This window comes from Alligator mississippiensis, chromosome 1, assembly GCF_030867095.1.
Source record: "Alligator mississippiensis isolate rAllMis1 chromosome 1, rAllMis1, whole genome shotgun sequence".
NCBI classification, from domain to species: domain Eukaryota; kingdom Metazoa; phylum Chordata; order Crocodylia; family Alligatoridae; genus Alligator; species Alligator mississippiensis.
Window position 1 is genome coordinate 131,150,585 of NC_081824.1, and position 13,972 is coordinate 131,164,556.

General features: G+C 37.4%; 1 protein-coding gene across 3 annotated transcripts in view; it reads right to left on the reverse strand.

Annotated features, from left to right (window-relative positions):
- The window catches only part of SYNE1 (spectrin repeat containing nuclear envelope protein 1), a 535,576-nt gene that overhangs the window by 297,579 nt on the left and 224,025 nt on the right, over nt 1-13,972 (reverse strand). For all 3 annotated transcript variants that reach the window (XM_059714126.1, XM_059714134.1, XM_059714130.1), the window contains 5 exons: nt 10,805-10,981; nt 8,963-9,103; nt 7,404-7,564; nt 3,783-3,933; nt 77-304 (listed from right to left, as the gene is read on the reverse strand). In XM_059714126.1, the coding sequence (XP_059570109.1) occupies nt 77-304; nt 3,783-3,933; nt 7,404-7,564; nt 8,963-9,103; nt 10,805-10,981 (858 nt within the window). The remainder of the gene's footprint in view (nt 1-76; nt 305-3,782; nt 3,934-7,403; nt 7,565-8,962; nt 9,104-10,804; nt 10,982-13,972) is intronic.

Sequence of the window (13,972 nt, forward strand, 5' to 3'; positions counted from 1 at the left end):
TGTGCTCTATTTGAAAGCTAAGGATCAGTTCTCTAAATTGCCTGTGAGTAGTCCTTTGAGATTTTGTAATGTCTACCTGCTTGAGACTTTCTTCATACTTCTGCTGCTGTGATGTATTCTCTGTGATTATCCCTTCCAGACGCTGTGCATGATCCCTTAGCTCTTCCCAGTACCTTTTGATCTGTGTTAGCTTGGTCTTAATATGTGCAGATTCTCCAGAGGTAACATACTGAGAAAAGGACTCAGCTTCCTCTTCTAGACTTGGGATCCCGTTTATTTTACCATCTATTTCTTTACTAATAACCTAAAATGTAAAATAATAGCAAATAAGCAACCACAATAGACTTTCAATTGATTATGAGCAACCTTTCTTTTTTCCTTGCTTTTCTGAACTTCTCATCACAATCATTTTCTTATAAATTAATGAATAAGACAATTCATGTATCATCCTAAAATTCCACTTATAAAATATCCTTAATATGTCATTTTCTTCTTAATATGCCTTTCCTTCTTGGCATTAACATTAGAAGGCAGATTTTTTAAAAATCTGTGAAAGCTGCTAGAGTATGCTAAATGAAATGCACATTTGCATAAGTAGACAAGATGATTAATATTTAGAATCTTCTATCCTCTGGAAATGGTAGAATAATGTTTATTAGGATTCAAAATAAATATAACTTAGTCACCAAAAAAATGTAGCAAATGTACAATGGAAAACAATACTGCACTGTATGAGACATGGACCGTGATAACCTACTATGAATATTTTCCAGCATATGCAAATGAGTGTATTTTATAAACTGGAATATAATAGGTATTTCCCATCCCTATTATATAACTGTATGATGTAAGTATAAATGAGATTAGATGCTAAACCAGGGTGACTCTGGCTTTTAGGCACAGGGTTAAATGGACTGCTAGACTTGAATGCAAAGAGGAATTTTCCTTTTGGGTATACTGATGGGACCATTGATACTTATGGTTCAGTTTCCCAATGGGTCAGAAGGGGAGGTGTAAGGATAATCTAGCATTAGCTTTGCACTTATCAAGTGCATTAGAAAAAAAGCATTAGTTGGTCACAGTTTACCCTGTTCTCTATGTTACCATGCTTATTTTCATTGGAAATTAGAAGTAAATATGAAACGTCATTAATGATGGAAATTTGTAGCAGGTAGGCAGTTTTTACTCAGTAAATGCATGGGTACATGGAGAATTTTCACTAAGGTTCACTTAACTTGTTCATGGAGCTCTGCTCACAAGCAATGAAATGTACTCAGCTTTCAGAAATGGGTGGGAACGGGAGAGATAAACACTTCTGTTAGTATTTGTGAGCGTACTATCATCCTCATATAAGCTCATGTAAAGGTACACTTAGATATGGCAGCACTGCAAAATGATCGTGAAAATGTACCATCCCAGACACAAAGCTTATGAAACCACAGCTCTGACTGTGATAATAACAAAAATATGAATTATATCATACTTGCCATTTGAAAAGGAAATGCTCATGAGGGGTGGGATTTTGCAACGTTAGTGTCTAGAATAAGAAAGAGCATGTAGATAGAGTGTAGTGTAGAATATCATTTGCATAGGGTCTCTGTATGCAGTATGCTCTGAAATATTTCTGATTATACAATATCTTTTTGCAGGAAAATAAGCAAGAAAGGTACTGGATTGAGAGCACTGGAGCTGAAATCCTTTAGCAGCAGAAAAGGTACAAATTACGCACTGCAGTTTTACTCCCACTCTGTTTTTCTCCTTTCCCCAAGTGCCTAAGAGGAGGTGGAAAATTGAACCCCATAATCATTCTCCTGTGCCTGCCAACGATGGATAGTAGTTTTTGCCAAGACCAGTGGTAGTTTCTGTGAAAATGTGTCCATTAGGAAGTAGAAAGAAATCAATTTGGGTGAAATCCTACCTCAGCTAGAGCTCATGGGAGTTTTACCATTGCTTTTAGCAAGGCATGAGTTCACCCCTAGTCCTTTCCACAAAGTTCACAGGGTAAAGCCATGCAATAGTTACTATGTTCAACCCGTATCAAGTTTGGCTGGTTTTGATTTGGTGATTGTATATTACCTGTTACTTCTCCTTTGCGCCACTCAATTCATGATATTTTTAAATCATTATTCTATGCAGTAGGAGTGTGACACAAAGCAACAAAGAGAGTAACTGTGCAACAAAATTCAGCACACTTTCATTAAAAGGAGATATAGCTATGCTCATTAAGAAAGCAAAGGATGTGGCACCTAGTTATAAGCTAATATCAAAGAGAAAATGAGTATTTTTGCTCTTCATTGTGCCTCATCCTGTTTTTATTAGAATTACAAACTTCTATATCACAAAGATTCTGATTGTATCATTTTCTCTACTTCATAATTCAGTAAAAAACTTACTATAATTTTGCAATACTTTTCAACTTGCTAACTGACATTTAGCTGAAGAGCTATTTTTGATTTCTCAAAAACTTATTTTTGTGATGGAACAGAATCACTACTAGTTAGTTCACATGAGGCAAACAAACAGATACTTAAGCCTTCCATTATTTCTGTCTGAATGGACCTCTGTGTCTTTGCAGAACCACTCTGGTTGGGTTGTGTTGGAGAACCATATCAAGGATACAGTCTGTAAATCATTGTGTAATCTGACATGCAATTCGGAAGTACTTACTTTCTTCAGATGACTTGCCCTACTTTGGGATCCTATGTAGGAATTGCTAGGGCTGACTTAATGTGTGTGTGTGAAAAATAATAGATGTGTTATTATGCAAGTTTCTTTTTTAACACTGCTTTAATGACGATGCAAGAATTCAAGCAGTTTTGTTTTTCACTGCTGCAACAAAGAGATAGTGTATTTTATTTATTTAGCAAATGTGAATTTGGTTGCAATTTCATGAATTAAAATTCTGTCAAGGAATTGTTCCATTTATCTGTAATTAATTGTATTTTGAGACACTTTCAAATCACTTTATAGTAAATAGCAGTCTGACTGTAGGTAACCGTAGAATTTTGCACTGATACAGTGCATAGTTTAAGAATTACTATAAAAATGTACAATTTAGGGAAATCTTGCACTTGTGAACACATGTATTTTCAGAAAACACATTTTAGCGGGATGATGTGAAATAACCTCTTGAACTGACAAAGTATTTTTGTCTACAGGCACTTTCTGAGGTGATATGGATTTCTGAGGCCAGTGAGTGAACTAAGAGAAAAAAAATATACCTACTTTATTGTACAGAGAATTTACAGAAGGGCTAATATAGCAATAAAGGTCTATGGGTGCACAAGCTACTGAGCACACTAGTTCCTTTATTATTTCAGCATAAAAGAAAAAGATACATAAAATTCGGGTATAACTTTAGTTATCAGAACTAAATCCAGATTCTGTACCTACTGGCTAACGTCCATTTTACAAAACAAAGTTCTCTGCACTCTTATAAATACATATTGCATGGCTATTATGTACGCCAGTGAACTTCACTCAAAAACAAGGATGAAAAGAGTATGAACTCATTGTTTTAATATTACATACACCAAAGGGTTTGTATGTGTAAATTAAACATTAACAATGAAACCAGCTCATTAGGTTTTTCCTCTAGGTCTTGTAAAACCTTTCAGCATGGCAACTTTTCATAGAAAGTGTGACATCTTTACAACTCTGTATTTCTGAAACATGGATCCCATGTTCCTCTCCTTTACAGCCTCTATCAAACAAACAAATCAAGGAAAAAAAGAGGGAGAGAGAAACTGGTTTTAATGCTAAATGTATTGTGAACCAATCACCTTGATTTGGCCGATTTGCATGTCCAAAGGAGATGATGATGTTTCCAAGGTATCCAGTTCTTTTTCTTTTTCAGTTATCCATATAGACAGAGCTTCAAAATTATTGCCAAAATGATCCCACTTGTTTTTCACCATTTCCATGGTTTTAATACTAAAATTAACCAAATTAAGTAGAGAAAATAAACAGTTTAATATTGTAAAATGGTGCTTGTTTTCTTACATGTTCTGTTTTTTGAAAAAAAACCCCCACTATTTAACCAATGTATAGGCAGGACAATTTTAGGGAATCAGTTATGCACTTGGAACCAAATTCAGTTCTGATTTATACTATATACAGTGCCATTAACCTTACAGGGGCTACACAAGATGTGAGACTGTTTAAAATATGGCTCATCATCAAGGAACTCATGAAAGTAGTGAATAAAAAAAGAAGCAGTTTAAGGACCATATGCAATGATCTGTGGTAAAGGTACACTCTGAAAGCGTTCTAGATTGCTAAAAATAAGGAGTATGCATCCATTTTAGGGCACAATGACTAAGACAAATTTCCTTTAGCACTACATATGATCCATGAGGAACAGCTGATTTGTAATGCTTCCTTGTTATGTCATAAGCAAGAGCCATCTGCCAACCTTGCAAGTAGTCACTTCTTTCACAAGTCATGATTTAATATCAAGATAATGAAAAAACAACTGCTTAAAATTGAAATGGATTTTTTTTGTAAATGTACATGTTACATTTGTTAAAACTGATGCAGGTTGTGATTGATGCTTTTGCCAGTCCTTGGCAGAACACACACACACAAAATCCTTCCTTCTGTCATATACTCCATGTTTAGGTTGATTAGATTTAACTTTGTATCCTTAGTTTCTTATATTTTCAAAGATCAGAACAGGGCTCTGGTAAGGCAAGAAGTCAGTCACAACATGGTCTCTTTATACAGCTGAGCAAACCGTGGATTTTCTGGCTTGTTGGCAATATTAACATTTCAAAAATATATTTGTTATAGTTTGGAATTAAAAAAAATACGTTGATACATGAACATTTATAAAAATAATTACAGGTTGAAACATTTTATTTGCTTTTGGGCTTTTTAATTCTTTTAGTAAAATTAAAAGGGAATTTTGAAAAGCAATTTCAATGAAATTGATAGGCTTTTTTCTGACTTTCTACTTTAAAAAAAAAAAGGAAAACTTAGTCAACACATGATCATGAAAGATTTTGGTGTCATTAACTCTGTATCTTTATGCAAAAAAAAAAAAAAAAAATCACTGAGCTCTAATCCTATGCTGCCACAAGGACAGTGGGCAAAAACCAGAGTTCAGAGACTAGAATACAGAAGAAATCATTTGCAATTCACTCATTTGGGATTCAATTTCCTTATGAAACCTGGGATTTTGCATCATTTCAAGGATACATCTCTACCCATTCTGTACAGATACAGCTGCATCTTCATAGAAGGAAGATGTGCCAGGTTTGTGGTAATCTGACCATAGTTTCCCTTTTATCTTTAAGGTTTCCCCCATATAAATTGCATTGGGACATGTTCATTATACAACTACTAGGCCATAGTTTTTGTCATTGCTATTGTTATGCTGTACTGTGCATAAGCTCTCTTAAAACTGTTTATGCAGGACACATGTTTTTTAGGGTGAACCTTCAAATACTTTTAAGTGTTTTAATGGAGATCTATCAAATTACTCCTGTTTATCAGAGTACAGTACACATTTTAAATAATTTTGCTTCTAAATCTAGACTGAATATGGCCAAGTTGGATTTTTCCAGGACTTTTTAAAATGATACTACTTTATTAATGTATCCACATTATAGCTATATTGGTCTAGAGACAAAAGGAATCAGAACTCGTGGTAGAGGTGATATCTTTTATTAGACCAAAATTGCAACAACAAAAAAAAAGAATTTTTTTTGCAAAAATCTAGTTGGTTTAATAAAAGATATCACCTCTACCACAAGGGCTGACTACTTTACTAAAGAATTCAATGTGTTGATATCACTAGCAACATGGAACTACTAGGATCTAATGAATCAAAAGAATGTGACAGCCTACTCAATAATGGAAAATGTTGATATAAAGTAAATGTTTAAGTACAAAAATTATGAAATATTTGATAGTAAATGACTGTAATACTTCACACGTAAAGAATTAAATTACCAGTAACCAAACACTTCCCATAATAGTTGCAGGTTCAAGATTCACACTGGGGAGAAAAAAATAGCTGAACTACAGTCAGGATCCTCCCAAAATTGCAGGGTAGCTGGATAATAATTAGCAATGAAGCAGCCAAGGGGGCTGGCATTCCAACTCCCCTGGGTTACCAACCTCTGAGATGGAAAGAAATACTGCTTTATTTCTTAACATAAGGGGACACTAGGGTAATTCTGGAAAAATAATATAGAACTGGGGACTGACTTGGAAGTTACACTCCATAACCAGCGGGTCAGATTATTTCCTGTAGTAAATTGGCATAATTCCACTGAAATCAATAGAGTAACATAGATTTATACTAGCTGAAGATCCAAATCAGTTTACAGCAGGATCTGGATCATTCTCATACTATTGCTTCTCCAGCCACTTAACTTGCAGCAGGTTACTGAATAAAAACCAACAGCTCAGCTTTTTGCTGTCACTGTTACTTGTCCAATCAGTTGGAGTTTATTAGCTTGTTGATGACTAGATACATTGTACTTTCTGAAAATAATACCACAACAAAAAGAGACCTTAGTGGTCCTTCACAGCTTTTCACTGAAGCTCTGCATACCCCCAGGTACTTCACAAACTTCCATCCTCCCAAGGGGGTTAGGAACCTATCCAAGTTCTCTTTGAAATTCTGAAGAAACTGTTGACAGATAGATCTGGTATAGTTTGCCACTGAATGCCAGCTTCATCTTGTCTAAGGCATACTCATCTGAGGTTGATGATTTTTGGCACTAACAGCATGAACCAGATTAAACTATAATAGGGATTCACCAAAATGTTTACTTCTGCAATTAAAATAGTCATAAGTGTGTGAATTAATTTTTAAATAAAATGTCAAATCTATTTACAGGATTTTGTCAAAATTCCCACGGACTTTAATCTTTCTATTGTAAACCAAGATTTGGCAAAACATGCCTTTTATTATTTTCAGCTGCAGAAACAGCATATGACAGGAAAAATAAAATCTGAGCATTCACTAAAACAAAAAGGCACTTCTTGACATTCCTCTGGACAAAACATAAAAATACAAAAAATCTGAATCAGATATTATAGTTGTGCTGTTTTTATACTTGCATGGCATTTCCTCCATGAACCCTCCCAGAAGGCACGAGTACCTTAGGATTATGATCAATTGTTCCCTCTTCACAGGTTTGTATCTATGGCTTTAACAATAATTACAATTGGTCAATTTTGATTGAAACTGTTTTATATGCTGTGTATTACTAGTTTGTAGGTGCTATTACTCCCAGTAACACTTGGCATTATGTTCTGGTTACTCTCCCAGGGCAAACTGAAATATACAGAGACTGTTCAGAACTTGACTGAAACGCTGACAAGGTAATGTAGGGATCAAATGCATTGATATGGCAGGGAAGATGTACTAGGACTTGTTAAGAACATACTCTTCTTCAAGGGTAACTTCCACTTTTTTCACTTGCTCCTGGATTGCCTTTGCCTGCTCCTGAAGGGACTGCTTTTTCTTTGATCCAAGCTGTATCTCAGAGGAGTTCTTCACAAGATTTTCAGCTTGTTCTGCCATGGCTAAAGTCTGTTTAGAAAGTTCCTGTAAAGAAGCATCATATTTATTTAAAAAAATCCTTGATCCTAAAATTACTGCTTTTCACATTTATGATAAGAAAGAGTGTTCCCATTATTATTCCACTCTATCTGCTGTATGTATAGAAATGAAAAACAAAATTCAAGAATGTTTACTTGTGTATTTCAAATAAGAAATGCTCATTTTAGCAACCTATTCTGATTCAAGTAAAGGCCAAATAAGTATTATCATATGTAAAAAATACTTCAATGCACCAAGTATAAAATTCAACATACTGAATGATTTTGAAGCAGTTTTCTTAGTAAAATCCCAGAGAATGGCATGTTTAGGTGAAATCTCTGCTTTTAACTGAATTTAGGTTCTTAACCCTTACATATAGGATGGGTATGGAGCTTCATGTTGCCTGGAGTTCCACTTTCTCTTTACTCTTTGCTGACATATAAGACAAAGGTGTATTGAGCAGTCAGGCATAATTTAGTATTAGGACTACATCCAAATGAACCTCCAAAGCATTTCTACTTAGGCGATGCAAAACTTAACAATTCAGGCATCTGGCCACAAAGAGGGAAATACTAATTGACAGAGTTAGGTGCTCAGGTTTCCTACGGAACTAGGCTGATCCATATCACTGAGACACTCAGCAGGGAGGTATTTTCAGACATTTGGCTATCCATTTTGTGGTTAAGTAAGGCTAATTAGGATTCTTCTTTGTGCCAAAACTTCATCTTAATGCTGTTTAGACTCCTTCCAGGTTGATTAGGCTCTGGCCTGCAGTCAGCACATGAGGGTATATTAGCATAAAAAGAAAAATACCAGTAATACACACTTAGCTAGAAGAAACAAGCTCTGTAGAGCAATTCTACCTTTCTGTGTGTATCCAAATAACCACTTTCTAGCAGCATAAATGGCATTTATGACATTTACACATGGGTTGTGATTCTATTACTTCTGCACTGTGGACATGTAAAGTGTGCGGGTAGGTTGAGCATGTGCAGTAGGCTACCCACTGGCTGGGCAGCTACATAGGTATACATCCATTCTTGATGTGTAAGTGCATGAAAGTCACAAAAATGTAGCCAGCCAGAAATCTGTCAGGACTGAGGGACTGGCCCCTGTTTTAGTACCTAAGAAGCATTTAAATGTGTATCTTTCCAAATTCCAAGCATAGAACTCTAACAACTATCCATGTGTTAGGCAGTATGCAATCCCTTGTCTGGCCCTCCCTTTGTAGCTGGTCCCTGGGCACCCAAGAGAGGGAGATATCTGAAGCCAAGAGGAAGAGAGAAAACTAGAGTATACAGCTGAGTGACACAGAAGCTGTTCTAAAAGGGAGTAGGCCTTGAGAAAGGAAACTGAGGAAGGTAAATGCCACAATTTCAATACCATATACAACTTTATGTATACCTTTGTATGTTCCAGTTCTGATGAAAGGCTTTCTAAACTGCTGAAGTTTAAGATGCGTTCAAGGGCAGAACTTGCTTGATTAAGATATTTGATCACTGTCTCTTTGTCTTTTTCAAACTGCTCCCATTTGTTTACTGTGACCTACACAAAAAGAACAACAACAACAACAACAACAACAACAACAGAACTTAAATATCATTACTGAAGAAAATGAAGGACTAGAGACCTAAGTGCAAATGCAGCAATGTCTTATGGGTCTACAGATCCTATTTATGCTACAGATACAACCATTTGGGAGACCCACTTAAAGTAGGATTATTTCTGACATGTTTTCTTCTGTGGCATAGAAAGCACAGTTCTCTTTGGTGTGGATAGGGCTTAAAGTCACGTCTCTGCAGGAAAAAGATAAAGATCTGGACTGCTCTAAGGCTTTTTTCCTCCAGGACCTTTTGGCTTTTTTATCTTCTTTCGGAGGAACGGTACTCATTCTTATGAGACCTCCTCTTTGTTGGGATCTAGCTGCTAAAGTCTCAAGGCTGCAAGCAAAGATTGGAGCACGATACCTACAGAATTAGAAAATCTTTCAATTAAAATAAAAGAGCAAGCAAAATGGAAATAATGATATTTAACTGCACATAGCAATCTACTTGTCCTTTTTATCTAATGTAAATTCTAGTTACCACATAGTACTTAATTACTCTCCAGCCTAAATTTAGAATCCAAACTATTATTGTCAGTGTAATGAAGCAATGTTTCCTTGATGTTTCAAAGATCTCTGTTGAGAATTTATATAGAGTGGCTTATTTTAGAAATATCCTAATTAGATTCTACCAATAAGCAATATAATGAAGATATCTACTACTCTGCAAAAACCTAAATCAAGGCTGTCCTGCAAGGAGTTAAGTTGCTCCCCTTCCTTCCTCTAGCTTTTGCTGCCTGAGCAAATTCATCATGACAAGGTATCCTGGTTTTCTATGATAAAAAAAATCCCCAATTTTTGGATTAAAAAAGTAACCCCAAATCCACATTGTTCCATGATTAAAATGAAACACCATTAACATATAGATACATGTATAGTGTTGTTAAATTTTTAATCACGGAAAAATATAGATTTGGGGTTATATTTTTCTATCCTAAAATTGGGGATTTTTTTTAATCAGAGAAAACCAGGATCCCTGATCATTACCAGGGGAGTTGAGATTGGACCTAGGGTGCAGCAGTGAGGGTGGGATGTGTGGTGCAACGTGGGGGCAGGGGTCCATGGAGCATGCAGCCCAGGGGGCCCATGGCTCATCCTGTTGCAGCCCTGGTCATGCAGGCCATAGGGCATTCAGTCCCCAGTAAAGGCCATTGTTGTCCTCTGTGAAGAAATGTGCCACAAATCCTTCTAAAAATTAATTCATAGATGTTTTATCTACCAAAACAGAATTATTATTATGGCTTATTATGAGATTGTAAATAATTCCAAAAATAAAATGATATGCTGTAATCAAGTAGGGTTTTCCATATCTGAATCCCTGATACCTCCCGTTTATCAAAAAGCACAAAGTCCTCAGCAGCATCCTGAAGCACAAATTGAAATCCTATCCATGAAGTTCCCAGATGCAAAGTTTTATATGTGAGAAAATGTTTACAGAGTTTTATTGAAATGTTGAAACGCTCAACTATTATTAGGGTGATACAAGATAAAATTCAGGAAAAGTGCTAGAGTTGCTACTGCGCTATTAGGAAGTGAGGAACTCATAATTTGATAAACCTTTAACTTAATGGGGAAAAAAGCAAGAAAAAAAGTAGAACAAAATAATTCACTTTTACATGGTTACATACATACAGAGTGCTCACCTGTAACTCTTCTTCTCGTTTCTCCATGGTTTGCTGCATGTTTTCCAATGTGCCTGCCAACTTTTGTAAATCTTCCTGCACTGTGTTAGGCAATCCACCTTCAAGCTGCAACTGCTTAGCATGGGAAATCTGTTCTCGCACATCTTGCCTCTTTGCACGGAGCCTCTTTGTCCTTTGCTAGAAGCATTTATTGAAGTGAATTGATACATATTTATTTATTTTTTAGCTCAGTGTTGAGACTGACACACTACAGCTTTCTGTATGTATACCTCGATACAGAAGGAACAACAAACAGAAGCTAAACCCTGGCTTCCCTGCATGGATGCTTTGTAACATGCCAAGGACACAGAGAGCCTTTGCCCCTGCTAGTGCACCCATACAGGTCAAAAAGCACTGAGAAATGCAAGTATGTGCAGGGAGATTGACCAGCACTTGACTGCTCTCCCCAGCTCCAGAGGCCATATCATGAGTCCAGTGTGGTTATGGCTCCAGCCCTCCTCTTTCTTGGCATCACACAATATGCAAAGAAACATTTTGGGTAGGGCAAGCACACCGACAAAGCAAGACTAGCAAGAGGCATAAGTGTATGTGTATTCTCCCTAAGAAACTTAAGTGTTATGGGTCTGTTCTATGTTTCTTAAAAGACAGCACAGAACTCACAGTCCAAGAAAAGAAGGGGAAAAAGGAAAGTCCATGCCTATCAGGTCATGCCTGGAGGCTGATCAAAGGGGGTTTGAGATTCCATCATAATTTAGGAAGTCCTAGAGGTCTTGCTGCCTAGAGATCTCAGAATTATAAAAATATTTTTATGTTTCTTTCCTACCCATAACATGCCCATCACAAATCCTGTTGCTGGCCCTAGCAAGTTGGTTTGGTGGCTTTATAAAGGAGACCTCAGAAAGCAGCCTACGGCTGTCTGCTTCCATTACAGAATTTAGAAGATTCCCTTTAAAACAAACTAGCCTCTTTACCCATCAAACTGGGGCCAGAGCAGGATGCGAATCTCACAACAGACTTATACTGGCTTCTGCAAGGATAAGGCACAAATCTACTCTGTCTCCTACATCCTTCTGCAAAAATAAGCAAGAAGAAGCAAGAGAAGTGTTAATGACACTCCTCTTAATGCCTCTGCCAGAATGACAAAAACTTGCAACACCTTAACATTCAGGATGCATAGGAATTATAATCTAGATGTGCTTCTTACATATATAAAGTGTTTTAAAAAAAAACCAAAAAGCCACAGCACAATATATCTGGATAGAGGATAAAGCACGTTTAACCATGCAGAAATACAGATCAAGACAAATACCTTTTACATGTTGAACTAACACTGACAATAATAGGGGTCTTATTTAGGGAATTCCAAAGTTACAGTAACACAATAGAACCTTATTTTTCCAGTCCTTGCTAAAAATGATACCCTTTATTAATTTTATTAACACTGATTATTCTCATTGTTATCATCATTGACATGTAATTATTGCAGAATTGGGTAATCTCCACAAAATCACTTATAATTTTATATCAGTCCAAATTTTAAGAGAAATATCTAATATTATTATATACACTGGGGTAACTGAAGCAGAATCTGTCCTTCAATGTTAACTATCTCTACAAATCCAAAATCAACTTAATTGAACCAATGCATTACAAGCTGATCACATTTTGTCACAGAAGATAAGAGACTTAAGTAAGTTATTCCTGAAGACCATTCCTTCTATTCATCTAACAGTGATCAGATCTAAAATTTAAGACAAGATACTTAGAGTAAAACTCTGTTTTCCTTTGTGCATCTAAATGACAGTGTTATAGACAAGTACCTGGCCAGTTTTGGCCTTGGTTTATGTTGTAGATGCATAAGCACATGTGTGTAGACTGAGCATGTACTGTATGGCTAATGCACTAGCTAGATATATACATGGCTGCATGCACACTGAATGCAAATCTAGGAAAAATGAAGAGGACGAAAGTGGTTCTTCCATGTTATAGCTCTAAGAGCTGAGTGGTTAAGACACTTTGCTAAGAAGTAGGAGGCAAGAATTCAACCTCCCCCCCCCCCCGACATAAAGGTAGGAACTACATCTTTCTGAGTTCCCAGCAGTGTGCCTACTGCCACATAACAGGTTATATGCTATCCTGTCCCCACACCCAGTGTTGCTTTTGAAGCTGAGCCACTGTCCCTTGCATTTAATAGCCATTAACTCAAATAGATGGAAAATAGTACAGTGGGTAAATTTCTGCCTGAGTCAGAGCAAGGGTTCATGCTGGACCCCAGAGCCCCTCCCATAGAGAGTGCTAACTCATCTCACTGAGGGTCCTGGTACACATTCATTTTATGGCATGATTGTTGGGATTGGGGATTAGATGCCAATTACACCGTTAATGCTTGCCAGTACAGGGGGAGCCAGGGATCATGTCATCTGTACCTTCCCCCCAAAACTAGCTGGTTAAAAATTGGGGTGCACATTATATGCAAAGAAAAGGGCTCCCCACTGGTCCAGAAATTTGGTGTGGGGGGAGGGCAGAGCAGTGGCACCATCAGTTGCTGCAGCTCTGGGACCCACAGCAATTAATGCTACTACCTGTTCCGCAGCACCTCCCCCACTGTCCAGTGCATGGTCTCCAACCCCGGAGACCCCCAGACCTCAGGTATCTACCTACACTCCAAAGTAAGATCTTTTTTCCTTCTTGGAGACTTCTAAAAAGGTGCATGTTATATTTGGGGGGCATGAAAAATATGAAAAACCCCACAGTGAGTGCACATACACGGGCTATTAGCATGATGCAATAAACTCCAGCATGGCTCGCACTGGAGTTAATGGCTCTCAGGTGCAGCATCTACACGTGCACCTGGGACCACAGCAGTTTGAGCCATGGCAAAGCAGCCCCAGGCTGGCAGCAGGTTTGTGGGGTCAACCCCAGGCTCTGGGTCATGGCGTTGGGTGGTGGAGGGGCTGGCTGGGGCACAAGAATGCTCAAAGAGCAAAGCCATGTGGCTAGGCAGCAGGCAGGGGTCTGGTCCCCTGCTGCTTGGGTTGACCAGGCACAATTTACACCCAGGTCGGTGTTTACACATGTTTTTAGGCTCAGTTATTCTCGAGTACCATCCCTGACATTACTATCTTATGTCAGTGAAAATTAGTTCGCTGTGGTCTGATAGTGTTGCAC